The sequence below is a fragment of the Silurus meridionalis genome, chromosome 28, assembly GCF_014805685.1.
Source record: "Silurus meridionalis isolate SWU-2019-XX chromosome 28, ASM1480568v1, whole genome shotgun sequence".
Classification (NCBI taxonomy): Eukaryota; Metazoa; Chordata; class Actinopteri; order Siluriformes; family Siluridae; genus Silurus; species Silurus meridionalis.
This window is the reverse complement of record NC_060911.1, coordinates 6,988,240-7,006,714: the sequence shown is the minus strand read 5'-3', so window position 1 is coordinate 7,006,714 and position 18,475 is coordinate 6,988,240. Positions and strand designations below refer to the sequence as shown.

The following is an 18,475-nucleotide window of genomic DNA, read 5'->3' as shown; positions in this document are numbered from 1 at the left end:
TGCACACACACACACACACACACACAACAGCCTGAGAAACAACGTAATTCCTATTTCCTTTTTTTTTTAACAAAAGGTGAACTCTATAAAATCTAAAAGGTCCCACAAATATGCACTGACCAGGCATAATTTGGGCACCAATCAGCCATAACAATATGACCACCTGCCTAATATTGTGTTGGTCCCCCTTTTGCTGCCAAAACAATCCTGACCTGTCGAGCATTAACAGCATTATCTTCTTCAACAAATTGAGCTACAGGAGCTCGTCTGTTGGATCCACATTGTCCAGCCTTCGCTCCCCACATGCATCAAAAAGCTTCGGCAGCTCATGACCCTGTCGCCGGTTCAGCACTGTTCCATCCTTGGAGCACTTTTGAAAGATACTGACCACTGCAGACCAGGAACATCCCACAAGAGCTGCAGTTTTGGAGATGCTCTAAACCAGTCGTCTAGACGTCACAATTTGTCCCTTGTCAAACTCCCTCAAATCCTTACGCTCGCCCATTTTTCCTGCTTCTAACACAACTTTGGGGACAAAATGTTCACTTGCTGCCTATTAAATCCCACCCACTAACAGGTCCTATGATGAAGAGATGATCAGTGGTATTCACTTCATCTGTCATAATGTTATAATGTCATAATGTTATGCCTGTTCGGTGTCTGTATGTTTGTAGAAAATTGAATGCAAATATATGCAACTAGCGATGTATTAAAGTACACTGAGAAATGACTCACTATAACTTCATTGCTGGGACCGACAGCATTTTGCCATTCCTTCCTCAGCTCCTCTTCCTCATCGTCATTTAATCTGAAGCCTGCAGGAAAATTCACAATATTGCACAAGTGCAAATTAACATAACAATAAAACTTTGCACTTCGAGGTCCAATTTCAGGCTCCCCTCTTCTCTTACCTTTATTTTGTTCAGACGCACACGGCAAAACAGCTGCAGCAACCACACGGCTGGAGGTTTCCATAGGGTCTACATAGTCACATATGAACAACAAAAAATGTATATTAATAGGAATATACAGGTTACAGTGCGTGAAAATTCACACAATTCTGTACTGTCTTATAAGTCCTGTGCCTCACTAATCGCAGGCTGAGAGAGGAGAAGATGATGGGATGAGTAAATGTGTAAATGCATGGATGAATTTGGTTAGAGGTTTTAATCTTATGTGGTGATTATGGTCAAAGCAAAAAAAAAAAAAGAATATTCTCAGGCACATAAAACCATGGAGCTCCCCTTGTCAACAAAACAAAACAATAGAGTTATATCCCCACACCAAAGTGGGGGAAATATATAATTCAAAATCTTTTATTTTCATTTGGACTGAGCTGGGATATAGTATTATTGGTTGCTATACAGGTCAGAATGATTCCTTTTTTTGTTACTGTACTTAAGTAGCTTTTTCACGTATCTGTACTTTACTAAGGTATTTTCATTTGGCGAGACTTTGACTTTAACTTCACTACATTTCAAGTCAAATATCGTACTTTTTACTCAACTACAATTTGTGAAATCAGTCGTTCCTTTTTTTTATTTATAAGCGGGAAAAAAACTTAAATGGTCAGGGGGTCGAGCGCATGGAAGGAATAAACGATGGAAGAAACTCCTGACTCGAACTCGCCACAATCCTTTCGCCACAAAGATTGTTTTGAAGTATTTGAAAAGGATTTAATTAATGAATTATTAATGAATTAATAGGAGCACTTTTCCTGAAGTCATATTTTACATAAGTACATTGTTTGTGTACTTCGTCAACCGCTGCTCTTTTTCTGTGAGACATTTACATATCTAATTAATATTATGGTTACCATTCATGCTGCCCAAGGATTCACTCTCCTGTCTTGGTTTGGCTTCACTGCTCACAGCCATGCTCGGCAGAAGAGTGTCTTCTGGTCTAAAGCCGTGGCGGACAAGTTTGAGGTGGACTGTTTGACCGGTGTGGCGTAGGAGCTCCACTGCCTGCTGATTGGTGTAGCTCTGTATGTTCACACCATCGACCTGCAGAGGGCAGGCATGAGAACAAGTCAGACAAAGCATAAAAACAAAAGAAGAAAGAGCACGTTCATGAGCAGAGCTGAAGGCTCATTTATGTCTGGGAATGCGTACATCTGCTTTTGCCCACTGATAATCCGAGGCAGATAAAAAAAACACATTTACAGTTTAGAGGATACTGTGGCTGTACTGAACAAGTACTGAAAGCTTAAAGCTATTTCAGATTATTACAAACTGCTTATCTGTTTCACTGAACATTGCCTTAAAGACTCACAGCTATGATCTGGTCTCCAACATGAATGCGACCATCCTGCTCCACAGTACTTCCAGCGGTGATGCTCTTCACAAAGATCCCAGAGGCTTCTGTAACCAAATACACACAACATAAGCAAAGAAGAACGGGAATGTTGGGAGAAAAGAACGGCACCACTAGAGCACGAGCGATAAATAAGTCAAACTCAAACAAGCTGAGAATCTCACAAAAGACATGACATGAATCGTAAGCATAACAACGTTCATCAAAACATCAGTGAATCTGCCTGTATGACGCACCAGAGTTCTTGTCTCCTATGTACCCTGCAATGGTGATACCGAGACCTTGCGTGTTCTTCGTCAGACTCACATCGAACGCATCCTGCTCCTCTTCCTCATGGTCCTGCCACAGAAGAGAAAACTCATTTTGGTGTAAAAAATATGAGCACTTGTGTAATTAATATAATTTATAATGCCTGGCATATATATATATATATATATATATATATATATATATATATATATATATATATATATATATATATTTGCAAGCAGACATCTTATATTTTATTTTTTTCATTTTATTTTAGAGAGTGAGTAACAATTTCTTTTTATTTAATATAAAATGTCTATAGGGAAATGAATAATAATAATATCATTATATATATAATAATTATTATTATTATTTTATTTTATACTGTTTATTATAATCCTTGCAAATTTTCAGTATAATTATGGAGGACATGGGACATATAAACATTGTAAAAACAGTGTCTGAGTTATGTAATGTTCAGGCATCCTTCAGGTTTACCTGTTGCTCAGTAACTGTTGGCAGGGCTACAGGCACAGGAGAGGCCTCATCTACAGTTGCTCTGGTGATGAGCAGTTTGACTCTGTTTCCACACTGTCGCAGCACCTGGGCAACCTGCTCACTGCCCAAACCGAACAGGTCAGTGTCCCCAATACGCAGGATGTGATCACCACTGCGCAAGCGACCATCCTGTACGTTTAAATGAAAGGGGGAAAAAAGAGATAGAAATTTATTTTTAATATGGCCATTAAATAAATAGTAAATAGTTGACACTGAATATGGCTGATAGACTGCGTGTGGCTCATATACCTTATCAGCAATACCACCAGGTAAAATAGTCTTGACAATGACACCTGCATTTTTACCCCCAACGATGCCAAATCCCAGACCAGTGCCATCATTGACTAGCTCTATAGTCTCCACCTGTGTCCAGTGAGTCTGCAAAGGACAATATCGAGGTAACAGCAGCGAATATTACATACTTCACAAGCATAATTATCTAACAGAGAGAAATAACCTAAAAAACATGTTCAATGGAACATGTCCAATGAAACATGTCCAAAGGTCCAGACTGCAGGAAATATTTAGTGATTTCTTCTCTAGTATATTAATGATTCAGGTGATAAACTGATACAAAAACATGCATGCATTGCCATGTAGATTAAGATTTCTTAGTACAAAAATAAATGAGATAGATGACTAAATTGATGGATGGATAAATGGATGGATAATTAAGAGATTAATTAATAAGTGTGTGTGAGATAGATAAATGGGTAGATAAAGAAACTGTTGAGTGGATGCATGCATAAAAAAGAAACATTTTAATGGATGGATGGATGGATGGATGGATGGATGGATGGATGAATAATTAAGAGGTTAATAAATGAGTGTGTGTTATAAATGGATGGACAGATAAACAAACTGATTAGTGGATGCATGCATAAAAAAAGGCTTAATGGATGGATGGATGAATGGTGGATGGATAGATTATTAAGAGGTTAATAAATGTGTCAAAGATAGATGGATAGTTAAACAAAATGATGAGTGTATACATGCATAAAAAGGAAAGGTTTAATGGAAGATGGCTGGATGGATAGATGGATGGATGGATGGATGGATGGATGGATGGATGGATGGATGGATGGATGGATGGATGAATAATTAAAAGGTTATAAATAAGTTTGTGTGAAATGATAGATAGATAAACTGATTAGTGGATGCATGCATAAAAAAGGAAAGGTTTAATGAAAGATAAATGGATGGATAGATGGATGGATGAAAAGATGAATGAATGGAGGGATGGATAAATGGGTGAATGAAATGAATAATTAGGAGATTAATAAATAAGTGTGCATGATAGATAGATGGATAAACAAACTGATGAGTGGATGCATGCATAAACAAGGAAAAGGTTTATGGAGTCGAAGAATGTGTAAATGATTGCAGAAATAAATAAACGAACGGATAGACAAATGGATGGAGAATTGAAAAGACTCATAAGGGGGTGAGAAAATAAAATAAATGAATATATGGTATGTGTGTGTGTATGTTTGTGTGTGCTCATATGCGTGCATGGTCACTCACCCCACTCGAATGTGCAGACAGTGTACTAGCAGCACTGGGTGTTCTGGACACCACTGGGCTGGAAAGCTGAGGAATTGCCCCTCGGGCGACCGTAATCTGTACATGCTCAGATGCTCTTTGCAGCAGCACAATTGCCTGCTGATGGCTGATGTTCTGGTCCAGTGGCTGTCCATTTATCGCCAGGATCTGATCTCCTTCCTTCAGCTTCCCATCGCTGATAAACAAAGCACACAATCGTTATGCAGAGTGATGGAACACACATGCATAGTAAGACCTCATCATACTGCAGAGATCTGATCTCGCCCTTTCGGTGGGTCATCACTTTTTTGTACAAGCGAGGAAAATAACCTGGGATAAGATTGAACTCTGTACAGTCGAGCAATTTATTGCTGGATTTTATTCCAGGAATTTATTGCTCAGGTTCTGCAAAGCATTCATTTATTGCTGACCTCCTTCTGTTCCACAGCCAGATAGACAAGGGCAGAAAAACATGCATGTCCTGGGCTAGATACACTTCTGTAATGTATTTTTACGACCATTTAGCCTGCTTTTACTACTACACAAAGGAGAGAGATATTAAAGAACAAAACATGCTGGAAGCTGCAAGGTCTCATAATGTCTTTTCACAAGCAAGAGGAATATCGAGGGGAAAAATTTCCAAAGTCGGCAGTTCGGGGTGCGCCAATTTCAAGATCTCATCTCAAAGTGGCAGGCTAGTATAAAAGTGTTCTGTTACAACATGCAGGTAATATATGGCCTTATTTGTGTGTGAGGCAGCCATTACCAGTATGCAACGCTCCCTGCCTGGATTTCCTGGACGAAAATGCCGAGTTCTCCACGGTTCTCATTTCGCAGTCCTACCACACTGAAGCCCAGGCCTCCTGATACTGGTTTCACCAAGTCAGTATGGATTACATAGCGACCCTGTTTAGACACATAAATAGACACACACGATTGTACACGTGCTAAAAATTTTCAAATGTAATATGAAGGATTCCAGCTTCTGACTGGACGTTTAAATAGAGGCCTTGTACAATGCCCTTGACTGTCAACAGCTTGATTGTATTCTATTCTCTGTATTCAGGGAAGTCTCCAGCTTTTAATATAAAAAAATTGTAAATGTTTCTCCAAGTCAACACGCATTTATCACTAAGTTTGTACACTTTGAAATACTAAAAAGAGGTTGTTGAACGCTGGCATGTTGATGTTGGTGGGAAGGAACACGATAAGCATTTGGGAATGATCTTTCATTTATTATTGAGTGTTACCTGAGCCATGGTACGGATGATGCGTTCGTGCTCCTCTGATGAGGTTCGTCCATTAATCTGAGCCAGGTCAACATACCCTCCATTATAATCTGAGTTTGCACACGAAGGCTGAAAGAAAAAAAAGAGAGAGAGAGAGAAGATGTTGGTTTAAAATGAAATATTCTCCTGCTCCATGAGAGGGTTTAATTGCCTTTTTATTTATTCATCGTCCAGGAATATAAATAGTCATGCTGTTATGAGGGGAAAAAAAAGCCCATTTGTTTTTTATCATTACTGGATCATTCCTCCATATGGGCACACATGCTCATCATTAAACATTAGGACTGCATAATTAACTTCCATATTTACCAGCCTGCCCAGGTCTTGATAAAGTGCAAAAACATTTTGCGTCGATTATCAAGACAGAATACGTTTCAGGAAACATCTGTGCAGAACTCGTAGGTACTTTTTTGCTAAACTGTCCGAAGTATAAATGTGGAGTAATGGCGATGTTTTCAGAAATGAAAGTTTCGAAGGATGTTTTTCCAAAGCTTTACTGTGTGCAACTAATCTACACCAATGCCAATAATAATAACGATAAAAAAAAAAAATAATGATGCGCTACACAATAAATGGTGCTCGAAACTAAAAGTATCGAAACATAAACTGGAGCTTTTACACGCACGATTGTTTTGTCTCACAGCCTACATTCATATTCTTATACATTATAATTACTTCATGCTCCGTACATCTCACTGTGCCCTACACACTTTCCACTTGGAGTGTTAAATGTTAAATCGCGCTTCATTATATTTACTTTAATACATTAAAAATCCTGATTGAGTACCCTCCAGGAGAAGAACTGTGATCTAACGCTAAAATCGAGTGGGCATGTGTTCGTTATTCGGCTCTGCTCAGGCTTTCAAATTATTTCTGCCACTGTTGTCCCCGTTCTCGACCTCTTGCTGTGGTCTGGTCACCATGGGGACAAAGACAAAGCCAGGTCTTTGTGGGTTATTATAAACCTTAAGACAAAAAAAGATCCTGATTAAGCTTTTGCTCGGCTGCCAAATGCTTTAAAAACGACTCTGACGCCGAGGCACTCGAAACTGTATAAAAATCTTAGGGATGATTTGGAATAATGTTCATGCTGTTCAATGTTCAAGGCTCCATTTAACTTTTATTAGAGTGACGGGCGAATCGTGGTCGAATAACGCTGATTTTGTGCTTCCTTCTGACCTCGGTGCTAAAATTATAGATGACAACTCGTAAAAGAAGAAAATGAGAGGAAAAAATGAGTAAGGGAGAGAGAGAGAGAGAGAGAGAGAGAGAGAGAGAGAGAGTAAGAAAACGCAGCAAGTCGATAAGCTCTAATCTCCTGCACTGCAAGCCTCCCCCAACATACCTAACATAGTTTCATTTACTCGGTGAAGTCAGACTTTCAAGGCAGCTCTGGAAACTTCGGGAAACTACGCTCTTGCTATGATACAAAGTGATACACGCAGTACTCAACGGTTCGGTATTCTAGCACAATGAGCCTTTATTATACCAATTACAATAAAGACAGTATTACATGGTGTTCTGGTATATAATCAAATATAATTGCACGTTTGTCTGCTCTATGATTTTTGGATCTGTTCTAGCGCGGATATTTTTTCTGTTTCATCTCACATGTACTTTTGTTCTAGCTCTAGCTTCCCCTCCAAATGTTCTTACGGATGTTTAATTGTTACGCTTTTATATCGCTAATTTCTGTTAAGCGGCTTTTTGACGATATCTGTGGTGAAGGTGATCACACTGTCACTTTAATCTGTATTTCTGTCATACTGTACATATTCATCCATCCCTTATGTTAATTCATGTATGTATATACATTATATACTTTTTTTGATAGTGTGTATATATCTATATAGATAGATAGATAGATAGATAGATAGATAGATAGATAGATAGATAGATAGATAGATAGATAGATAGATAGAAAAATAAAAGAGTAAGGTAAACTAAAAATAAATAAGTATAAAAGGACATTAAAATATAATCTAATCTGACTATAAGTATAAATGAAAAAATAAAAATAAAAAACAGAAAAATAATATATATATATATATATATATATATATATATATATATATATATATATGTGTTTGTTTGTTTTTTATTATAAGTATGAATAAAAAAAAAATGTGTTTGTTTATTTGTTTGTTTGTTTTCCATTAATACTTATAGTCAGATTAGATTCGATTTTAATATACTTTTATACTTATTTTATTTATTTTTACGTTACCTTACTCTTTAATTTTTTTATCTTATATTGTATTTCTTTCATGTTTACAAGTTGGACAGCCGTAAAAAGCATTTTACTACGTCATACATATGGACATGTATGTGACAAATAAAATTTGAATTTGAATTTAAAAGAACTAAACAAACAATTTGGAATTAAACACTGAAAAAATTGTTTCTTGGCCACTTTTGTGCGAATGTGACTTTTCCCAAGTGGAGCCAAGAAAAAGTCTAGAGTTAATTCTAGTTGTACAAATGGACACCCTTTGAACTGTTCACATTCCTGAATAAAGATCTTAGGTTGGAAATGTGAGTAACAATGCTGTTTCACTATTGCTCATCACTGTAGAGAAAAACATGACAGTGTAGCTTGAGATCATGCATTCAAAAAATTTATGCTAAGTATTTCATAACAAATAAGTGACTGCATTTTGAATATTTTGTCATGTAGGCTGACAGGATGTGGAACCTGATGTGCTCTTTCACTGTCATAGCTGACCTACCTCAAGGTTTATATGTCTTGTGTGTTCTTTTTTTCTCACCACAGTTAGAAAAAGTGGACGCATCTGACATCTATTCTCAACACGGCTGAGAAACTCTGGCTCGCTAAATGAAATTTAGTTTTTCGCACCTTTCACTGTAAACCCTTGAAAGTGCTGTACATGAAAATCCTCGGACATCATCAGTTTCATGTCTGGCTGCAATGACCTTGCCAGAATTGTACTCAATGAGATCACGTTTTTTTTTCCGTGATTCAAATGTGAAACCTAACTGAAGCTTTTGACCTGCATCTGCTCGACTGTATTAAATGCACCGCTGCCACGTGAATGGCTGAGTGGATAATTGCATAAATGTGCGGGTTTATGTGCTGGTGAGTGTGGACCCATGCACACTGGGTTACTGAATTATCTGCCTCTGATATATTCAATATTAGACAACCAAAAAAAAGTGCACCATTGTCATTCAGATTATTGGATTCCGATAATAACCTCAGGTGGATAGATGATATGGATATGACATATCTGTCTTTCTCTCAGTTTAACTGTTGCATAAAAAAAATGTTTAATCTGACTCCAATGATAGACATAAGTATTATTATTGTTCTTAAGAAATAATGCACTGAGATTTAGTCAAACTTTCCCAAATCTTTAAAGATATCACTTATTTAGTAACTTAAAACATAACTCGTTTCTATCTATCTATCTATCTATCTATCTATCTATCTATCTATCTATCTATCTATCTGTCTGTCTGTCTGTCTGTCTGTCTGTCTGTCTCTGTCTGTCTGTCTGTCTGTCTGTCTGTCTGTCTGTCTCTACGAGGTGGTATCAACAAGTGTCAAGACTAGCTCTGTTTACAAGAAAGAACTTTATTTATCTATGTTTCGCTGGATCTTCATCTTCAGGAAGGGGGTGAAGTCCACAGGAGCCAAATCTGGCAAGTAGGGTGGGTGCGGAAATTAGATCATGTGGATTGTTCTCTGGCAGTCATGATGCACATGTTGCCTAATGGTTTCAACATTTTTTCTGGTTGAGCTCGTTGAAGGCCTTCCAGATCTCTCATTGTCGACCGGTGATGTTCTTCCGCTCTTTAAGCGCGTGTGCCGCTTTGAAACACCTCGGACGACTCATTGTATGTCAAAAGTCTCTGTGGCAGATTTTCCCAGTTTCACACAGAATTTCATGTATACACTCTATATTGCCAAAAGTATTCGCTCGTCTGCCTTCACATGCAAAAGAACTTGAGTAACATCCGATGCTTAATCCATAGGGTTTAATATGATGTTGGCCCTTTGCAGCTGTAACAGCTTCAACTCTTCTGGAAAGGCTTTCCACAATGTTTAGTGTTAAGTGTGTTAATGGGAATATTTGACCGTTCTTCCAGAAGCGCATTTGTGAGTTTAGATGCTGATGTTGGACGAGAAGACCTGGATCGCAGTCTTTAATTCATCCTAAAGGTCGATGAATAATCGGGTTGAGGTCAGGACTCTGTGTAGGCCAGTCGAGTTCTTCTACACCAAACTCACTCATCCATGTCTTAATGGTCTTTGCTTTGTGCACTGGTGTGCAGTCATGTAGGAACAGGAACGCGTCGTCCCCAAACTGTTCCCACAAAGTTGGAGCATTAAATTATCCAAAATGTCTTGGTACAATGAAGCATTAATAGTTCCTTTCACTGAAAATAAGTGGTCGAGCCCAACTCTTGAAAAACAACCCCACACCATAAGCCCCCTCTATCAAACTTTACACTTGGCACAATGCAGTCAGACAAATACTGTTCTCCTGGCAACCGCCAAACCCAGACTCGTCCATCGGATTGCCAGACAGTGAAGCGTGATTCATCACTCCAGAAAACACATCTCCACTGCACTAGAGTCCAGAGGCGGCATGCTTTACACCACTGCATCCGATGCTTTGCATTGCACTTGGTGATGTAAGGCTTAGATGCAGTTGCTCGACCATTGAAACCCATTCCATAAAGCTCTCTACACACTGTTCTTCAGCTAATCTGAAGGCCACATGGAGGTCTTTAGCTATTGACTCTGCTGAAAGTTGGTGACCTCTGTGGACTATGTGTCTCAGCATCTGCTGACCCGCTCTGTGATTTTACGTGGAGGAACACTTCGTGGCTGAGTTGCTGTCGTTCCCAATCGCTTCCACTTTGTCATACCACTAACAGTTGACTGTGGAATATTTAGTAGCAAGGAAATATCGCGTCTGGACTCATTGCACAGGCGGCATCCTGTCACGGTACCACGCTGGAATTCACTGAGCTTCTGAAAGTGACCCATTCTTTCACAAATGTTTGTAGAAGCGACTGAGAGTCTGCATGCCCAGGTGCTTGATTTTATACACCTGTAACCATGGAAGTGACTGGAACACCTTAATTCAATGATTTGGATGGGTAAGTGAATATATACACATACACAAACACACACAAAAATATATAGCTTTATACATGGTTGGGGCCAATGTAGCCTTTCTACCTGTTCCTTAAGATGTTGTATTGATCTCTGGAGGGCAAGGATCTGGTGGAACAGAGGGCTTTGCAGGACAGATTTGAGCAGGTTCAGCTTCTCATCAGAAGGCACATCACCTCCTCTCTCCTTCAGACGAGCCTGCAGTCGTTCCACTGCCTGCAGACAATGCTGCGTATCTGTCAATCATCCCCACACACACACACACACACACACACACACACACACACACACACACACACACACAAACACATTCGGTGATATGTCTCCATCAAGAAACAAACACAAAACTCATACCTACTCATAACTTTTCTTATTAGAAAAACATAAACTCATCGAGCTTTGCCACATATAGACATATATATTCATCCTTTTTATGTGTTTTTTTATATGGGTTTTCAGAAATTCATGGACATGTTGAAATAACATTAATGCAGCTGCCAAAACCAATTGTGGAAAAAAAAACCAAAAGAACAGTATTGCGTTTTGTCTTTATTTGCACTGACTGATTGAATGTGCCAACTATTTGAAGTGACCAGAATATTAAAGATTGCACAGTTTGCAAACCCTTTACTCTGCAGGTTTGTGTGTGTGTGTGTGTGTGTGTGTGTGTGTGTGTGTGTGTGTGTGTGTGTGTCTGTGTCATGTTCTGTAGCTGCAGGAGGCTTCGTGCTGGGACTGAGTAATAGAATCTGAGCGCAGGATACCTCCTGGGTAACACTACCTATCCTCAATAGATCCCACCAGGTGAGCTGAAAATGAAGTGAATGACTGAGAGAGAATAACTGAGAGAGAGAGAGAGAGAGAGAGAGAGAGAGAGAGAGAGAGAGAGAGAGAGACAATGATAAAGTTCATACACAATACAGCTCACACACATACACATATTTCTAGGCTTGAGATCTGAAAAATGAACAACAAAAGACCTCTGAAATATGTGCGTGTGTGTGTGTAAGTGTGTGTTTGCCTGCCAAGCCCCAGCTAGGTGCCTCAATCTTGACTCTGATGTATCCAGGTGCACAAGTTCGTGTAGCAATGCAGGAGAATCTGGATCAGTGGATGCCATTTCTGTGCTCATAGAGCGTGACTAAACCCGAGCAGTGTACTTGTACGTGTGTGTGTGTGTGTGTGTGTGTGTGTGTGTGTGAGAGAAAATCTGGGTCTTTCTGTCAGAGCTCTTTAACAGCACTCTCAGTGCCTCTTCACAAAGCACTGACAGGAAATCCAATAACAACTCACAGCTCCTGCTACAGTTGCGGTAAACATGAGCGGGTTTGGAACAACACCGAAACTCCTCCTGTGTGCAGCTTTTTCTCATACAAACTCATCTGCACAAACTCAAACAATTATGTTGGGTACCCACTGTCTGCTTAGAGATATCTCTTAAAACTGGCATGAAATTGGCCACACAGTATATAGTTTTGTTCAGTGTTTGTCGTTTGGATTACACAGATTTTATGGCATTACGTTCCAGCTGGATGCTTACACGCTTTTCTTGGACTTGGTGTGGAATGAAAAGGCGGAACAGGCTGAATTATGTGTTTTTGTTTAGATTACTACTAAGATGCAAATCGGGGAAGTAAAAATGTTGGTGGAATAGTGGACTAGACAAGGCAAGACTGCGCTTGTTTTATTGGAAATCGGTGAAATAGACTTACCTGCATTAGTTCCTCACATAAACACTGCATTAATATGATTGTGTGGAGGTTTCGATGCTCTCCCCATGATTGTGTATATTTTAGGGCTGCTGCTATCGATTATTTTAGTAATCAGGTATTCTGACGATTATTCCGTCGATTAATCGGGTGATCGGATAAGAAGTTCTTTTTCTTTATTAAGAATTGCACACAAGAATATTGTCGAAATCTAAACCAATTTAGTGCGTTTTATAGCCATGTTACGTCACAATACAAATCCGGGTTACGTTTAAAAAGTCCCTCTGCAGTAGAGTAGGTTATGGGAAACGATTCGTTTAATGAAACTCAATTATTTTCACTTATGCGCTTATTTATTAAATCTCGCACAGGATGTGGTTTTCTTGTCTCCGCGAAGCTGCTAGGAAATTTTCCACGTGCTAAATGCGTGTGTGTTTATCGCCGGCTTTCGAAAAACGTGCTCCTCTGCCTGCTCTACACGGCCGCTGCGGAGGAACTTTATGACTGCGCTGTATATATGTCAAAATAGAAAAAATCAATTTCGAATGACTTTTTTTTAAAAACGGTAACCGCGCTGTACGCTGTTTCCTTAATGTTTAATTTTGAAATGATCCCAAACGTACTCCTCGACCCCTCGTTGTTTTCTCCCCGTTCCTACATTTTTTCATTCTGCAGCGTCCTCTGTGTTACCCGTCCAAAGCGCTCCAGAGTTTAGCGGGTGGTGCGTCGGTAATAATGGTCCGTGGGAAACACGGTGCTCCGTGTATAGTTAAACGGACTAAACGAAGCGTCTTTATTTGCAAAACTTAAACTTTCAGCAATTTTTGGAATCGAATTATTTGATTATTCACTTGAAAAATATACAGTATATTCCCTCTCCAGATTCATCACACTGTCAAAAAAATGCTGGTAGGTGGACTGGAGATTTGAGTGTGAACGAGTGTGTCAGAGTGTGTTTTAGTGCTAAATAAATAAAAATCAAAAACCGGTAGAATGGATTTAAAGTTAAACAGCAGAGGTGTCCATTTAACTGGAAGTTACCTTAAACCTGGATCTTGACAAAAAAAAAACTCCGTCTGGTAGTGTTAGGTCACGAAAAATTCAGCAATAATTCATAAACCTTATAAGAAACGTTTCGTTTGAGACACATTCAGAGCAAGTTAATTATCACAATCACCTTGGCTGAATTGACGTCATTTCTGCTGGTAGATGACTTATAAGTTAACCAGAAGGCAGTTAGGAACACACTAGTGTCCCTACTTTCAAAGGATAAAAATGATAGAAAAGTTTCCTAAATCTGTTTTTGCATAATTATGAAACATAGGGTTTGAGTCTGAGCAGAAAACTAGAGTGGTGTGTGTGTGTTATAAAGGCAATAATGATACATACCGATTGTTTCAATCATCCTTTTCGTCTTCAATCTTTAAAAAAGACACCTGTAATAAAACAACAACAGCATCTCAATATGGTATAGTCACTAGAACACATTTATCACATCTACAAATGTCTACTGTTTATATATCTGGTTATGTGACTACGTATAAATTACAGTAACTCGCCGCTTTCGTACAACACACTTTTAAATAACGCTGTGAGAAAAGTGGGACATTTTACACTGCTTTTTTCCCCCTGTGCTCAAAGCTCTATTTTTCCAGGGGAAGGCTGACATTTGACAGAATAAAAGCAAACCATAATACTAAACCATGCAGGGAACTGCTGCTGCCCTCCAAATCTGCTGTTTTAACACCCCTGTTGAGGAATCTCACTTATCCTGGGGCCTGATAATGTCTGTTATCATATCAGCTCCTAGGAGAAGCACCAGGTCTGTTGAAGTCAGAGCTGATAATCCACACTCTCCTAAGGAGCCTTTTATTGTAGGGTTGTTGCCTCATACAGCATGAATTTCAGTGTTAGAGCAAGAACGAGGGCTTTTTCTAGAGCGTGCGACGGCATCAAATGACACTGGCAACCTACACACGTAGTTGAGTTTGAAATAAATATACACAGAATGTGTTCATTTTTCAGCATAAAGCTTATTATAGTAACATTGACATTTAAGGTTTATGATACGATGTGTAACATTCCACAGGCTTCAGGAATGCGAAACAGGGCCATTTATCACAATAATCTACTGATGTATGCAATCCGACAACAATTTCAACATCTTTGCAATAATTCTTAGAAATAACTGGCTGCGGTTTTTTTGAAACGCCACTAAATAAACCATCGGAATCGAAAGCTGTCAGACTGTTGGTGTCAGAAGGGTAACTAGCAATTAAAAATAAAACAGATTTTTCATACAGTAAAACATATTGCAAAGTGCAGGCTATCTGCTTTTTCACAGCTATGATATTATATATAGTGGTACCTTGACCTACGAGTTTAATTCGTTCCTTGGCCGAGCTCGTTGCTCAATTTGCTCGCACATCAAATGCATTTTTCCCATTGAAAATTCTCAAAATGCCCTTAATCCGTTGGGTTAGGGTTCGGTTTAGGGTGTTAATGTTAAAGGAAAATGCATTTCTAAATAACAAATATTGTATAAAAACAATAGAAAGAGTATGTAAAGATATAATAATAGCCTCTGTTACGCTATCTCCTACAAGCTGCTTCTCCATCAGTCACACCAACAGCAGATTCTCCATCTTTTCATGGACAGACGGCCGGAGCTTAGAAATGATTTTAACACCTTTGCCTGGTGTTATAACCTTAAGCGACTCCTTCTGCTTCAAAATCGTGCAACTCGTAGACGTTGAACGTTCGTACTGCCTGGCCAAGTCCTTCACTCGCGTACCTTGTTCGTGTTTCTCGATAATTTCACGCTTTAATTTAATGGACATCATCCTCCTCTTCTCAGCATTGTTACTAGAACTTACTTTCTTAAGAGACATAGTTTTAAGAAATTTAAATGAAGGAATTCGCACCAACACGCGAAGAGAACGAGTGAACCGTACCGTAACTACTACAGTGTACCGTATACTATACTTATTGGAGTAACTTATTATATTAGAAATGATAAAACTAGTGGCAACATGGTTTATTACTTTATAGTGTATATACTTATTCTATAGGCATTGTACACTATATGGACAAAAAATTGACATCCCATTCCACAATTTTGATTATTTTGATCTTCTGGGAAGATGTTCCACTAGATTTTGGAGTGTGCTTGTGTAGATTTGTCCTCATTCAGAAACAAGGGTGGGTGTTAGTAAAGTCAGGTAGTGATGTAAGTGTGTTGAAGAGGCCTAGGGTTCAATAGGGTTGAGGTCGAACGTTTATAAAAGACCACTTACGAGTTGGCAAGTAGGTTATACAGTATTCTTGTAAAAGTAACTGTAACTATAAAAGTAACTATATTATATCGCAAACTTTTTGTAAGCAAAGCAAAAACAAACTATAACATAAAAATAATATAGTATAGTCTGTTATAATACTATATAATATTGTAGTATTAAATAGAAATTTGTAATCATAATAATAAAGATAATAATTATAATATTATTATAACTAAATTACAACACTACATTCATAATGTAACGTAAATTATGCAGACTGCATGTAATGTGCTGTAAGTATAATAGTTTACTAATATTGTGCTATAAACTATTGTAGTAAGTTATAATAATAATATAATATAATTAGTCAAGTTATAACACTATATATATTTGTGTGTGTGTGTGTGTGTGTGTATTTTATATATATATATATATATATATATATATATATATATATATATATAATGTAATATGAAGTATATATTCTGTTTATAATGTACTGTAAGTATAATAATTTACTAATATTGTGCTATAAACTATGATTCATTCTACAGTTAGTTATATACCAGTGTATTATAGTGACCTGTAATAGCGACCTGTTCTTGTATTAGATTGGTTTATTGAGTAAATATAAATATTTAGTGTAAATATATTATTATTATTAGGTAATAACTGAAACACCAGGATCACTGTGCTGCTTCTCTGAAGGCTGTAAAGGCCGTTGCTCGGCAGCTCAATCCGCTTTTCAGCTGCTCGGACCGGTGAAGCAACAGGTCCATGATCTGCGACACTTTCAACCACAACAACGTGTGTGTATGTGTGTGTGTGTGTGTGTGTGTGTGTGTGTGCAGTAGACGAAGCAGGAAAGTGTAAATAAAAGTGATGCAGTAGTGAAAAAGACGGAGCGTTTGTGTTATCTAGTCTGATCTGTACAGAGACGGGCCCCCGGTGGAGTTAGCGTTAGCCGCGGCTACATTGTTATACACCGAAACAGGGCTGTGCAACAAAAGTGTCCGAACAAACTCGCCGCACGTCGGAGGAAACACCTTCCTGAACTTTACACCAGAAACAGAAGCGCCACTTACCCGAGAGTTGAATCCGTTCTAATACTTTATAGCAGCAGCAGCAGCAGCACGGGACGGGACGGACACAGAGACGCGGCTCTCCGGTTAACGGGATCGGTTTAAAGATGGGCGATGGAGAGACGGTCAGTCAACGGCGCCAAAGGCCCCGCCCCAATCACGCTGAAGCGCGCGCTGGATACCATAGCAACAAAACCCGCGTGCCCACTAAAAATCACAATAAGGAAAACGGAAAAAAAATACAATAACACCAACCACAACTATAATAACAACAGCTTTAACATTACCAACAGTCACACCAATATCTATCCTTTACACCCTAAACACAATCCTAACCACTAACCCTTACCATAACGTTAACACCCTAACCTTAACCCAACTACAACATCTTTAACATTAACAACAGTCACACCAATATCTATCCTTTACACCCTAAAACAATCCTAACCACTAACCCTTACCATAACGTTAACACCTAACCTTAACCCAACTACAACATCTTTAACATTAACAGCAGTCACACCAATATCTATCCTTTACACCCTAAAAACAATCCTAAACCCTAACCCTTACCATAACATTAACACCCTAACCTTAACCCAACTACAATATCTTTAACATTAACAACAGTCACACCAATATCTATCCTTTACACCCTAAAACAATCCTAACCACTAACCCTTACCATAACGTTAACACCCTAACCTTAACCCAACTACAACATCTTTAACATTAACAGCAGTCACACCAATATCTATCCTTTACACCCTAAAAACAATCCTAAACCCTAACCCTTACCATAACATTAACACCCTAACCTTAACCCAACTACAACATCTTTAACATTAACAACAGTCACACCAATATCTATCCTTTACACCCTAAAACAATCCTAAACCCTAACCCTTACCATAACATTAACACCTAACCTTAACCCAACTACAACATCTTTAACATTAACAGCAGTCACACCAATATCTATCCTTTACACCCTAAAAACAATCCTAAACCCTAACCCTTACCATAACATTAACACCCTAACCTTAACCCAACTACAATATCTTTAACATTAACAACAGTCACACCAATATCTATCCTTTACACCCTAAAAACAATCCTAAACCCTAACCCTTACCATAACATTAACACCCTAACCTTAACCCAACTACAACATCTTTAACATTAACAACAGTCACACCAATATCTATCCTTTACACCCTAAAACAATCCTAAACCCTAACCCTTACCATAACATTAACACCTAACCTTAACCCAACTACAACATCTTTAACATTAACAGCAGTCA

General features: G+C 38.5%; 1 protein-coding gene across 10 annotated transcripts in view; it reads right to left on the bottom strand.

Annotated features, from left to right (window-relative positions):
• LOC124381149 (multiple PDZ domain protein) overlaps nucleotides 1–17,303 on the bottom strand; it is a 41,162-nt gene extending 23,859 nt beyond the window's left edge. For all 10 annotated transcript variants that reach the window (XM_046842549.1, XM_046842553.1, XM_046842554.1 and 7 more), the window contains exons 1-13: nucleotides 17,173–17,303; nucleotides 14,199–14,245; nucleotides 11,167–11,336; nucleotides 5,916–6,023; nucleotides 5,432–5,571; nucleotides 4,648–4,861; nucleotides 3,373–3,501; nucleotides 3,064–3,252; nucleotides 2,553–2,655; nucleotides 2,275–2,363; nucleotides 1,817–2,006; nucleotides 912–980; nucleotides 736–815 (exon numbers count right to left, since the gene is read on the bottom strand). In XM_046842549.1, the coding sequence (XP_046698505.1) occupies nucleotides 736–815; nucleotides 912–980; nucleotides 1,817–2,006; nucleotides 2,275–2,363; nucleotides 2,553–2,655; nucleotides 3,064–3,252; nucleotides 3,373–3,501; nucleotides 4,648–4,861; nucleotides 5,432–5,571; nucleotides 5,916–6,023; nucleotides 11,167–11,336; nucleotides 14,199–14,214 (1,497 nt within the window). In that variant the 5' untranslated portion in view covers nucleotides 14,215–14,245; nucleotides 17,173–17,303. The remainder of the gene's footprint in view (nucleotides 1–735; nucleotides 816–911; nucleotides 981–1,816; nucleotides 2,007–2,274; nucleotides 2,364–2,552; nucleotides 2,656–3,063; nucleotides 3,253–3,372; nucleotides 3,502–4,647; nucleotides 4,862–5,431; nucleotides 5,572–5,915; nucleotides 6,024–11,166; nucleotides 11,337–14,198; nucleotides 14,246–17,172) is intronic.
• Nucleotides 17,304–18,475: the final 1,172 nt, after the last annotated feature.